Here is a 13,824-nt window from a genome sequence, read left to right as displayed (position 1 = left end):
CTGTTGGCTTGGGCTGGGAAGCTTTCCCCAACACTGCTATTTAGCACCCCCAACTTCCTGCACTGGTCACCACAGCACATCCAGGGGCCTGTGGAACACTGTCTCCCGGGGCTGTGATGTTGCCTCCTCAGGCCCTGTAAGCTCTATGAGGCCCAGAGCCAGCGTCAGCTCTGTGGTCTCAGTGTCCAGACAGGGTCCAAGCCATAGCAGCAGTGTGTGCACAACTGGGGCTCACTGTCTGTCTGCTGGCTGTTTGCAGACAGATCCTGTGCCATCCACCCCTGCCCCTGAGGTGGTGGTGGAGCAGGGAGGGCAGTGGTGATGGCAGAGTCATGTTTTGTCAAGGAGTCTGTGGTATGAGGACCCCACTTTCCAGTGGGGTCAGTGGCCCCTCCCCACCACTGGCCAAAGCCCTGGGAGTATGAGGCTGAGGGAATAAACAAAAGTGTGTCCAGGTGAAGGGAACTGAGGGCAGGGTGAATAGGAGACATCAGGGCTACTCCTATCACTGAATCAGTGGCCTGAGGGTCCTCCCTTTCTCTGGGTAGAAATACCCTGAATTCAGTCCAGCCCCAAGATAAGCAGTGATCGACAAGGGGCACCATCCCACCTTCCTCCCCTCCCATGTCCTTACCTGTCTGACAGTTGCCCGGAAACGAAGGAGCCGAGGAGCACTCCTACGAAGAACAGGGAGGTGGTGAGGGGCACCTTCCAGTTGTCCTCACACACCAGATTCCACTGCCAAGGAAGACAGCATGAAGCGTGAGCCCAGCCCCAAGGCAGACCTCAACCCCAGCCCAGCTCCGAGGGAATGTTAGTACGGCTGCCAGGCAGACTCTCCTCCCCTGTGCCAGGATATTGCCTTCGTGCAAAGGGCATAGGCCTTGCAGCCCTGGGTTTGACTGGCCTGTGCTGGGACTGTGGTGAGTAACATGGGGCAGGTCACTGCCCTCCCTGAAACTCAGTATCCTCTTCGGAAAGGGAGGGTGATGCTCCTACTCTGCTCGTGTTACATAGCAAGAAGCCAGCTGAGGCCATGGCTGTGACTGGTGACCCCTCAGCTGTGAGGCAGTCCAAAGTAAAGGTGGCACTGCATCTTCAGAAGCCAGCCTAGTGCAGAGGGGAGGTGTTTGAAAAGCCCGAAGGGCAGGGCAGAGGGCACGGCCACTTAGTCCAGGAGTAAAATTTATTTTCCCTTGTTGAAAAGTGCAAGTTGTTCCAGGAGCTCTGTGACTTTATTTTCTGAGCAGATCCCTCCAAAAAATCATGTGGTCCCTGGTCCACTCATGCCTAGGGCAAGCTTGTGACCTAATTCAGGGCCCCATCATTCTGGGGCCTACTTATTCCTCTCCAGGGCTCCCTGGCTTCCCCTCTACATCCCTACACCCTCCTTCCCATCCGGCCTTTCCAGAAGTATGGTCCCTCCCATTCCCTAGGGCCTGTGGGCTGCCGCTGCCCTAACAAGTCCCTGCCAGTGCATCTACAAAATGAGAGTTTCAGTCAGAGTTTCAGTTTGACTTAAGTCAATTAAGCAAAATCAAGGGAGGTGACAAACATTTCAAAGTGTGTTTAGTGACCTTTCATTTATTAATAAATAAATAAATAAACAGATGCCAATGAGCACTTCGGGCTTGGGTTCTGGGGACTGCTGTCTGTGGCAAGATTATCCAGTCTGGAGGAAAGACCCCTGCCTCCCAGCCAGCCCTAGTTCCATCTTGGGTGGGGCTGCTTTTATAGCGTTCGCCAAACAATTCCTTCTGAATCCTCATAACTCCCTTGAAAGTGTGGATTTAAGCACAAACTCACATATTTATATCACACCTCATTCTGTAGCAGACAGAGGTGTTTATAAAGACACATACAAGAGAAAAATGTAAAACAAAAAGCTAAGGGAATTGGGGCAAATGGAAAATAAAGAGGGGGGAAGTTGTAAAAACCAAGCCTGGGGTAAGACTGACCCTAGATTATCCTGTCCACGGGCCTGCCTGCTTGCCAGACAGGGCTCCAAAACTGGCTGTGTGTATCCCAGCAGCTCAGTTCTCAGAAGGGTTACAGTATCTGAAGTAGTTCACTTATTCGCAGAAGCACAGTTGTAAAGAATACTGACAATGGAGTGTTGAAGTCTCCCATTATTATTGTATGGGAGTCTAAGTCTCTTTGTAAGTCTCTAAGGACTTGCTTTATGAATCTGGGTGCTCCTGTATTGGGTGCATATATATTTAGGATAGTTAGCTCTTCCTGTTGAATTGATCCCTTTACCATTATGTAATGGCCTTCTTTGTCTCTTTTGATCTTTGATGGTTTAAAGTCTGTTTTATCAGAGACTAGTATTGCAACCCCCGCTTTTTTTTGTTCTCCATTTGCTTGGTAAATCTTCCTCCATCCCTTTATTTTGAGCCTATGTATGTCTCTGCGTGTGAGATGGGTCTCCTGAATACAGCAGACTGATGGGTCTTGACTCTTTATCCAGTTTGCCAGTCTGTGTCTCTTAATTGGAGCATTTAGTCCATTTACATTTAAGGTTAAGATTGTTATGTGTGAACTTGATCCTGCCATTATGATATTAACTGGTTATTTTGCTCATTAGTTGATGCAGTTTCTTCCTAGCCTCGATGGTCTTTACATTTTGGCATGTTTTTGAGATGGCTGGTACCGGTTGTTCCTTTCCATGTTGAGTGCTTCCTTCAGGGTCTCTTGTAAGGCAGGCCTAGTGGTGACAAAATCTCTAAGCATTTGCTTATCTGTAAAGGATTTTATTTCTCCGTCACTTATGAAACTTAGTTTGGCTGGATATGAAATTCTGGGTTTAAAATTCTTTTCTTTAAGAATGTTGAATATTGGCCCCCACTCTCTTCTGGCTTGTAGAGTTTCTGCCGAGAGATCTGCTGTTAGTCTGATGGGCTTCCCTTTGTGGGTAACCCGACCTTTCTCTCTGGCTGCCCTTAAGATTTTTTCCTTCATTTCAACTTTGGTGAATCTGGCAATTATGTGTCTTGGAGTTGCTCTTCTCGAGGAGTATCTTTGTGGCGTTCTCTGTATTTCCTGGATTTGAATGTTGGCCTGCCCTACTAGGTTGGGGAAGTTCTCCTGGATGATATCCTGAAGAGTGTTTTCCAACTTGGTTCCATTTTCCCCCTCACTTTCAGGCACCCCAATCAGACGTAGATTTGGTCTTTTTACATAATCCCATACTTCTTGCAGGCTTTGTTCATTTCTTTTTCTTCTTTTTTCTTTTGGTTTCTCTTCTCGCTTCATTTCATTCATTTGATCCTCAATTGCTGATACTCTTTCTTCCAGTTGATCGAGTCGGTTACTGAAGCTTGTGCATTTGTCACGTATTTCTCGTGTCATGGTTTTCATCTCTTTCATTTCGTTTATGACCTTCTCTGCATTAATTAGTCTAGCCGTCAATTCTTCCACTTTTTTTTCAAGATTTTTAGTTTCTTTGCGCTGGGTACGTAATTCCTCCTTTAGCTCTGAGAAATTTGATGGACTGAAGCCTTCTTCTCTCATCTCGTCAAAGTCATTCTCCGTCCAGCTTTGATCCGTTGCTGGCGATGAGCTGCGCTCCTTTGCCGGGGGAGATGCGCTCTTGTTTTTTGAATTTCCAGCTTTTCTGCCCTGCTTTTTCCCCATCTTTGTGGTTTTATCTGCCTCTGGTCTTTGATGATGGTGATGTACTGATGGGGTTTTGGTGTAGGTGTCCTTCCTGTTTGATAGTTTTCCTTCTAACAGTCAGGACCCTCAGCTGTAGGTCTGTTGGAGATTGCTTGAGGTCCACTCCAGACCCTGTTTGCCTGGGTAACAGCAGCAGAGGCTGCAGAAGATAGAATATTTCTGAACAGCAAGTGTACCTGTCTGATTCTTGCTTTGGAAGCTTCCTCTCAGGGGTGTACTCCACCCTGTGAGGTGTGGGGTGTCAGACTGCCCCTAGTGGGGGATGTCTCCCAGTTAGGCTACTCAGGGGTCAGGGACCCGCTTGAGCAGGGAGTCTGTCCCTTCTCAGATCTCACAATTGCTTCAAAGAGAATCAAATACCTAGGAATCCAACTTACAAGGGATGTAAAGGACCTCTTCAAGGAGAACTACAAACCACTGCTCAGTGAAATAAAAGAGGACACAAACAAATGGAAGAACATACCATGCTCATGGATAGGAAGAATCAATATCGTGAAAATGGCCATACTGCCCAAGGTAATTTATAGATTCAATGCCATCCCCATCAAGCTACCAATGAGTTTCTTCACAGAATTGGAAAAAACTGCTTTAAAGTTCATATGGAACCAAAAAAGAGCCCGCATCTCCAAGACAATCCTAAGTCAAAAGAACAAAGCTGGAGGCATCACGCTACCTGACTTCAAACTATACTACAAGGCTACAGTAACCAAAACAGCATGGTACTGGTACCAAAACAGAGATATAGACCAATGGAACAGAACAGAGTCCTCAGAAATAATACCACACATCTACAGCCATCTGATCTTTGACAAACCTGAGAGAAACAAGAAATGGGGAAAGGATTCCCTATTTAATAAATGGTGCTGGGAAAATTGGCTAGCCATAAGTAGAAAGCTGAAACTGGATCCTTTCCTTACTCCTTATACGAAAATTAATTCAAGATGGATTAGAGACTTAAATGTTAGACCTAATACCATAAAAATCCTAGAGGAAAATCTAGGTAGTACCATTCAGGACATAGGCATGGGCAAAGACTTCATGTCTAAAACACCAAAAGCAACGGCAGCAAAAGCCAAAATTGACAAATGGGATCTCATTAAACTAAAGAGCTTCTGCACAGCAAAAGAAACTACCATCAGAGTGAACAGGCAACCTACAGAATGGGAGAAAATTTTTGCAATCTACTCATCTGACAAAGGGCTAATATCCAGAACCTACAAAGAACTCAAACAAATTTACAAGAAAAAAACAAACAACCCCATCAAAAAGTGGGCAAAGGATATGAACAGACATTTCTCAAAAGAAGACATTCATACAGCCAACAGACACATGAAAAAATGCTCATCATCACTGGCCATCAGAGAAATGCAAATCAAAACCACAATGAGATACCATCTCACACCAGTTAGAATGGCGATCATTAAAAAGTCAGGAAACAACAGGTGCTGGAGAGGATGTGGAGAAATAGGAACACTTTTACACTGTTGGTGGGATTGTAAACTAGTTCAACCATTATGGAAAACAGTATGGCGATTCCTCAAGGATCTAGAACTAGATGTACCATATGACCCAGCCATCCCATTACTGGGTATATACCCAAAGGATTATAAATTATGCTGCTATAAAGACACATGCACACGTATGTTTATTGCAGCACTATTCACAATAGCAAAGACTTGGAATCAACCCAAATGTCCATCAGTGACAGATTGGATTAAGAAAATGTGGCATATATACACCATGGAATACTATGCAGCCATAAAAAAGGGTGAGTTTGTGTCCTTTGTAGGGACATGGATGCAGCTGGAATCCATCATTCTTAGCAAACTATCACAAGAACAGAAAACCAAACACCGCATGTTCTCACTCATAGGTGGGAACTGAACAATGAGATCACTTGGACTCGGGAAGGGGAACATCACACACCGGGGCCTATCATGGGGAGGGGGGCGGGGGGAGGGATTGCATTGGGAGTTATACCTGATGTAAATGACGAGTTGATGGGTGCAGCACACCAACAAGGCACAAGTATACATATGTAACAAACCTGCACGTTATGCACATGTACCCTACAACTTACAGTATAATAATAATAAATAAATTAAAAAAAAAAAAATTCGTTTCCCCAAAAAAAAAAAAAAAAAAAAAAAAGAATACTGAGATCCGAAAGAAGTCTCTCCTATGTACTTCTTCCACAAAGGAACCACTCTGTGATGCTGAGGATAATGTCCTCAAGAATAGCCCTGTCCTAGAGACAATAGCAGGATTCATGAGGCCGCCTCTCACAGGGCTCACAATGCTGGCCACGGGCAACGCCCAACACAGCTCTGCAGAAGAAAAATAAGTTGGGCCAGGAACTCAGCACTCTGCCATTCAGGCACAATCCAAGGATAAATCTGAGACTGTACCCAGAGTAGGATTGCCTCACCTGGGGCTCCTGCATGGGCTTCAGGAGAAAGGGAAATGAATCCTCTAAAACTGTATAGCCAGATTAATGTGTTCTGCCAGTGCATAGACCAGAAGTGGTAAACAAGACGTGTGCCTGCATTCATGGTCATCTACCTCCAAAAATAACTGTCCAAAGTTTCATTTAAAAGCTTGGGATCTGCTTCTGACTTAGAGAGATGAGCAGTTGAGGCCCCAAAGCCTCATGATGTGGTGTGACCCATTTTGCAGAAGATTAAACTGAGACTGTGAGAATGGGATTTGTCTGAAGTCACAGCAAGTAAATCAGCATGATAGATACCTCTTTAGGCCTCAGAACCCAATCTTGTACCAGTGTCCTGCTTGGACCTATACTCTCTAAGGCAGGACAAAATGAGCTTATTAAATATGATGCCCTACACTTCTTCAAAGAATGTGACACCAGGAGACAATTACCCAGGACTAGGAGTAGAAGGCCTCCATCACAGCCTTTGGCCTTGGACAGAGCCAAGAAGAACTCAAGATTGGTAGAGGTATTAACATGCCAACCATCATCATTCCATCTGCAGTTAAGCAGAAAAGCCCTTTCAAATATAATGTGCTCTCCTTTGTCGTTTTTCAAATATTTCTCTGTCTGGACTTTGCCTTAGGGCAGGATAGATAGGATTTAGAGACAGAAAGGAAAGGAGGGCTGTTAGATGTGGAGCCAGGCATTGCATGAGCAAAGGGTGGGACTGGGAACTGACTACTTAATTTGCAAGGTCCAGGGCAAACTGAAAATGCAGAACTCCTTGGTCAAAAATTATTAAGAATTTCAATACAGCAATGGCAAAGCACTGAAACCAAGTGTGGGGCTCTGTGTGACTGCACAGTTGCATGCCCATGAAGCTGGCCCTGGTAGGGGGTCAAACCCGTTCTCCAGGAAATGAAGCAGAGACAGGAGTTCTGAATGGGGACACTGGGAAGAGGGGTGAGGTGAGGGCCAGCTCCCATCATTCTCCTTCCTGTAGGCTCTGCACTGATGGCTTTCAATCCCATTCCCTCCCTGAAGAGGGGCCCAAGAAGCCCTGTTAGCATCATGCAGCACAGGAAGAGCCATGCACATGCAGTGGCCGTTTGCCCCAAGCCCATGCAGGGTGCTATCTGCCTTTGGAGACCCTGCTTACAACCAGCAGGGGAAGGCAGCTAGACTGCATGGCTGCCCATGGTTGACTCTAGGGCAGGGCTCTCCTTTGGGAAGTTATGGTGCCGAAAGTGTCTTTTTGGAAAGCTGTGAGGGGCCTGGTATTAGGACACAGGATTGGCAGACGAAGTTCTACCTGGAGCAAAGGGCTAGAGTCCAGTAAATCAGCTGCCAGTCCTAAGAGGGGCCCTTTAGAAAGGGCTTTTCTTGGAAACCAGGCCCTGCTTGCCCCTGGGCCCTTCAGATTTGAGGGATATGTCTTGGGTCCCCACTAGCCAGGGCCACAAAACCTCCCTGTGGTTAACAGTGACATGGTGGGCCCAGTGGGAGACAGTGTCTTCCTTGATAGGACAGAACTGTCCCTGTGGGTCCCTGCACAAGTTTGTACATACATGCACACACACACATACATACACATGACCAGCACAGAGGCTAATGGCGGATGTCCTGGTGAGCAACTGGCTGGCATTGCTTTGGGGCTGTGCTTTCAAGTCAAACCCTAACATTTCTGAAACATAGCTTACCTCCCCTCTCTCTGTCCCTCTGATGGGGCCTCCCAGGGTTACTATGTCTGTCCCATCAGCAGGGTCCCAGACCAAGTTTCTCACAACAGAGCAGAGTAAGCTCCATGTAACTGGGCCACGTGGCCTTTAGCTCTAATTTAAGAAACAAAAATCCAGGGGACAAGGTAATAGGGGATGGGAGGTCACTCTTGGCATAGAGGGATGTGCCACCTCCATGCCTCCCTGTAGTAAAGGGAGTAATGGGAAAGACAATAACAGTGTGTGGAGTGCTCACTGAGTGCCATGTATTATCTCAGGGGATCTCAGGGTTGCCATGTGAGATGGGTACTCTTTTTATCCTCGTTTTACAAATGAGGAAATGAAGGCACAGAGCAATAAAGCGACCAGCCCAAGTTCTCCTAGTGAATTGGTAAAAAAAAAAAAAAAATGCTTGATCATTGATTCAACTGACATTGAGCACCTGTTCCAGGCCAGGCTCTGTGTGGGGCACAAGAAAGACAAGGTCCCGGCCCTCACAAAGCTCAAGGTCAAGCATACTTTACAGGACAGATGTGCACATGTGCATGCATGAGACCAGCAGCCCTGGGTGGAGTGGGCCCTGTTCTGGACCACTTCACCCTTGCTCTTTGACTACAGAGGAAAGAGGCACCCCCTCCTTACCACCCTCCAGCAGAAGGACAGAGTTCTAAAACCTGAATAATCTGTATAATCATATTTTAGATGACTTGTGTTTGCATAGTGCTAGGCACGCAGTGGGTGCTTAGCAAATTGTTGAATGAATATTGAACAATTAATTAGGAGTCATAGAAAATCAGCCTGGAAAATGTGGTTCTTGGGCTGAGGAGTATCACATATTGCACTTGGAAAATCACCCTCAGCCTTGAACTAACTCTCCAAGTAGCCGAAGTCCAACAGTTTTAGTTTTTACCAGAGCTATAAAGGACCATAAAGATAAGTGAATCCCATCTGCGCTGCACGGAACTGAGAACGCTGGAAGGTGGACTGGTGCTCAGCAAAGAACACAGGCTTTCTCGGGGTCTGCAACTTTGGACTGTGTGATGTTGGGCAATCCACTCACCTCTATTAGCCTGCTTCTTCACCTTCAAAAAGATGACAATAATACCTGCTCCTGGGTTTGCTGTGTGCATTGGATGGGAAATGTCAGTGGGGCGTCAGACACATTACAGGCCTCATTAAATGGTAGTTCCCCTTCTACCAGCCTCATACTAGTAGAGCATTTTATTTGTCCTGAGCAAAATCATGACTTGGAACACATGGGTGAATAAGCAAAGCAGGTTACACTTAAATCTGACTAACAGAAAGAAATTCGAAGAAATAAAAATTATTCCAGCCCATTACTAAAAGCTAGAAAAGCTCTTGTAAAAGGGATTTTATGAGTGGAATTCAATCCCAGAGATGACTGTAAGTGAAAAATTAGCAATGGTCCTTTTAAGAATAAAAAATTGATTTCTATAGTATCCTCTCATAGTTATCCTTTATTCCAGAGAAAAGTAAGAAGTAGTAGTTAATAATGGACTACACATCCACCCCAGTTCTATCTTTGTCACTTGATTTTGACTTAAAGCTGGGAATTCCTTGACCATCTGAAAAAACAAAACAAAGGAAAAAAAAAAAACAAACCTGGTTAGTTAATTACTTTTTTGTAACAACTTTATTGAGATATAATTTACACACCATAACATTTACTCTTATAAAGTATACAATTCAGTCATTTTTAGTATATTCACAGACTTGTGCAACCATCGGCAATGATCTGATTTTAGAATTTTCATCACCCTTGAAAGAAAACCCATACCTGTTAGCAGTCACTCCTCATTCTCTTCTTCCTCTAGCCCCTGGAAACCACTAATCTACTTTCTGTCTCTATGAATTTGCCTATTCTGGACATTTCATATAAATGGAATCATACAATATATAGTCTTTTGTGACTGGCTTCTTTTACTTAGCTTCTTTCCTAAGTCCATCTGTGTCATTGTGCAGTGTATCAGTACTTCATTACTTTTTATGGTTTAATAATATTCCATGGTTTGGGCTGGGTGCGGTGGATCACACCTGCAATCCCAGCACTTTGGGAGGCCAAGGTGGGTGAATCACCTGAGGTCAGGAGTTCAAGACCAGCCTGGGTAACATGGTGAAACCCTGTCTCTACTAAAAATGCAAAAATTAGCTGGGCATGGTGGCATGTGCCTGTGATCCTAGCTACTTGGGAGGCTGAGGCAGGAGAGTTGCTTGAGCCCAGGAGGTGGAGGTTGCAGTGAGCTGAGATCACACCACTGCACTCCAGCCTAGGCAACAGAGCAAGACTCTGTCTCAACAACAACAACCATATATATAGTTATTTCACGGTTTGGGTCTACCACATTTTCAATGATCCATTCATCAGTTGATAAGTATTTGGGTTGTTTCGACTTTTTGGCTACTATGAATAATGCTGCTGTGAACATTCACATACAACTTTTTGTGTGTACATATTTTCATTGCTTTGGCGTATATACATAGCAGTGAAATTGTTGGGTCATATGGTAAGTATATACCTAACCTTTTGCAGAACTCCTAATCTGCTTTCCAAAGTGGCTACACCATTTTACAATCCCAACAGCAATGAATGAGGGTTTCAATTTCTCCACATTCCTACCAGTACTTGTTATCGTATGTCTTTAATTTTCGTCATCGTAGTGGGTGTAAAGAGGTATCTCATTGTGGTTTTGATTGCATTTCTCTAATTACTAATATTGAACATCTTTTGCATTGACTCTATTGATCAATTTGGAGAGCACTGCCATACTAACAATCAGTCTTCTGCTCCATGAACAGAACATGGGATGCTTTTCCACGGTTTTTTTTTTTTTTTTTTTTTTTTGGAGATGGAGTCTTGCTCTGTCGCCCAGGCTCGAGTGCAGTGGCGTGATCTCAGCTCACTGCAAACTCCACCTCCCAGGTTCATGCCATTCTCCTGCCTCAGCCTCCCGAGTAGCTGGAACTACAGGCACCCGCCACCACGCCCGGCTAATTTTTTGTATTTTTTAGTAGAGACGGGTTTCACCATGTTAGCCAGGATGGTCTCGATCTCCTGACTTCGTGATCCACCAGCCTTGGCCTCCCAAAGTGCTGGGATTACAGGCGTGAGCCACCACGCCTGGCCGCTTTCCCACTTTTTAAGGGCTTCTGGAATTTCTTTCAATGACATTTTATAGTTTTTAAAGTATACATTTTGCAAATTTTTGGTTAAATTTATTCCTGAAGTGCCTCCTTTAATATTTCTTGTAAGACATCACTGCTAGAAACAATTCTCTCAAGTTTTGTGTGTTTTTGAATTTTTTTATCTCATTTTTGAAAGACAGTTTTGTTGGATGCATGATTCTTGGTTGATAGTTTCCTTTTCCTTCAGCACTTAGAATATGCCACTCCACTGCCTTCTGTCCTTTATTGTTTCTGATGAGAAGTCAAACGTTGATCTTACTGGAGTTCTCTTGTATGTACCTAGTCAAATATTTGCTGCTTTCAAAATTTTCCCTTTGTTTTTGTCTTTTTTTTTTTTTTTTTTTTTTTGAGCAGTTTTACCATGATGTATCAGGGTGTGGATCTCTTTGTGATTATTCTGTTTGGAGTTTGTTGAGCTTCTGAAATGTGTAGATTAATGTTTTCCACGAAATTTGGGAAGTTTTCAGTCATTATTTCTTTGAGCATTTTTTTCTGCCCTTTTCTCTCTCTCTCCTCTCTTAGTATTTCTATTATGCATATATTGCTATATTTAATGGTGTTCCTCATTTCTCTGAGACTCTATACATTTTCTTCATTCCCTTTTCCTCTGTTTTTTGGATTGTATAATTTCCAATCCTCTGTCTTCAAGTTTGCTGATTCTTTCTTTTGCCTGTTCAAATCTTCTATTAAGGCCCTTGAGTTACTTTTTAATTTCAATTATTATACATTTTTACTCCAGAATTTCTATTCAGTTCTTTTGTTTGTTTGTTTGTTTAAGAGACAAGGTCTCTTTCTGTTGCCCAGGCTGGGGTTGAACTCCTGGGCTTAAGCAATCCTCCTACCTCAGCCTCCTGAGTAACTGGGACTATAGGCACATGCCATCATGTCTGTCTCAGCTTTGAAAATATAAACGTAATTTTTCTCTCTTTATTGCTATTCTCTATTTGATGCAATATTATCATCATAGTTTTAAAAGCATGACTTCCTTTCATTCTTTGAACATATTTATAATGGTTGCTTTAAAGTCTGTTAAAATCTGACATGTGGACCCTCTCAGGCAGTTACTGTTGCCCACATTTCCCCCCCATGTATAGGTCATATTTTTCTGTTTCTCTGCATATCTTGTAATTTTTTTGTTAAAAACTGGACATTTAAAATAATATCTTGTAGAAACTAGGTACTGTCACATTCTTCCACCCCCATTTCCCTGATCTTTCTTCTTCTTTTTTTTTTTCTGAGATGAAGTCACACTCTACTGCCCAAGCTAGAGTATAGTGGCATGATATCGATTCACTGCAACCTCCACCTCCTGGGTTCAAGCAATTCTCCTGCCTCGGCTTCCTGAGTAGCTGGGATTACAGGCACCTGCCACCACGCCCAGCTAATTTTTGTATTTTTAGTAGAGATGGGGTTTCCCCGTGTTAGCCAGGCTGGTCTCGAACTCTGGCCTCAGATGATCCACCTGCCTTGGCCTCCCAAAGTGCTAGGATTACAGGCGTGAGTCAGTGAGCCACCCAGCCCGGCCTGATCTTTCTGTTAAGCTGTCTCTCTCTGCTGGTATCACACCTAGCTGTTAGCTTCACTAATTGCTAGCCAATTGCCTTATTCATTTCAGTAACGCCCTGGGGGGCATATATTGTCCCACAGTCTAATCCAATTGACGTCAAGCCCCTTTACAGTGGTAGTTTTTGAGGCAAGTCTATAAGGTTTGAAGGGCTGCTCTTAGCGGTCTCTTTCTCGTTTTGTTTGTTTGTTTTCTGTTTTTTCCTGGTAAATTAGCTGCATTATGGGTTCACTTATTGCTCTAATGGAGTTACCAGAATCCTCTTAGTTGCTTACCACTAAATTCTCCGTTGTTCTTGAGAGCAATCTTAGGCTGTCCTTTCACACACTCTATTTCAAATAAAGTTCGTTCCTGTGGGGACAGCTTTAGAACTCTGTTCTTTTGGAGTAGCTCTCCCTTCTGGGCAAAATCTCTGAGTTTCTGTTGTAGAGAAGTAGGAAGGGAAAGTGGCCCATTTATCTCAGAATGACAACCCTACGTTATGAGTAGGACACTGAGTGGAAGTGGGAGCTTGGTGTTGAACCTCTGCCCTGTGAATGACCTGGGATAAGGGCAATCAAGGCTCTAATATTCTCAACTTGTGGCACCTGGATTAGAGTCTCTACTATATGAATAGGGGGTGGGTGGAGGATGGGAACCTATGATCCCCTGGTTGCACTCACGAGGATTTTTGCTTCTGTGGTTTGGAGTTAAGAGAATACAGGGATGGGGTGGGGGATGGGCACTGGTTGTCCCTCTCAGTGGGGTGCTATAGCCCTTCATTGGAAGCTGATGGGAGAGAGAACTCTATTTTCTTGGCCATACCCACCTAGGGTGGAACTTCCATTTTTCTTGTGCTGGGAGGAAGGGGAAAGGGAGGGCTGAAGGGGTTGTGACTCAAATATCATAGACTTCCACTGTTCTTGCAAGATATAGTCGACTTTCTTGACTAAATGTATGCCCTTAGGACAACTTCCAGAGACTGTAAATGTGTGTGTGTGTCTGTGTGTGTGTGTGTGTGTATTTCCACCAGCTATGGCTGTTTCACTGGGGAGCTGGTCTATGGCGCTGGTGCTCCTCACACTGCTATCTTCTAAGTCTGAGAATCTTTTCATGTACTGATTGATTTGTATTTCTTTGGGAAAGTGTCTATTCTCCAAAATGGGCAAATGATTTAATCCATTTTTAAATCAGGTTGTCTTTTTTATTGCTGAGTTGTAAGAGTTCTTTTTATATTCTACATACAAATC

At 44.1% G+C, this 13,824-nt stretch overlaps 1 protein-coding gene and 1 long non-coding RNA gene across 2 annotated transcripts in view; one reads left to right on the top strand and one right to left on the bottom strand.

Annotated features, from left to right (window-relative positions):
• The window catches only part of LOC112625719, a 57,893-nt gene extending 56,284 nt beyond the window's left edge, over positions 1-1,609 (top strand). Inside the window, exon 8 of the long non-coding RNA XR_003119757.1 lies at positions 646-1,609. This is a non-coding gene — a long non-coding RNA (uncharacterized LOC112625719). The remainder of the gene's footprint in view (positions 1-645) is intronic.
• Positions 1-13,824, bottom strand: part of SLC22A4 (solute carrier family 22 member 4) — a 53,902-nt gene that overhangs the window by 30,734 nt on the left and 9,344 nt on the right. The window contains exon 2 of the mRNA XM_025386936.1: positions 635-738. Within this exon, the coding sequence (XP_025242721.1) occupies positions 635-738 (104 nt within the window). The remainder of the gene's footprint in view (positions 1-634; positions 739-13,824) is intronic.

The sequence above is a fragment of the Theropithecus gelada genome, chromosome 6 (genome assembly GCF_003255815.1).
Source record: "Theropithecus gelada isolate Dixy chromosome 6, Tgel_1.0, whole genome shotgun sequence".
Classification (NCBI taxonomy): Eukaryota; Metazoa; Chordata; class Mammalia; order Primates; family Cercopithecidae; genus Theropithecus; species Theropithecus gelada.
Note: the sequence above shows the minus strand (reverse complement) of the source record. Positions and strands in the feature narration are given on the sequence as shown.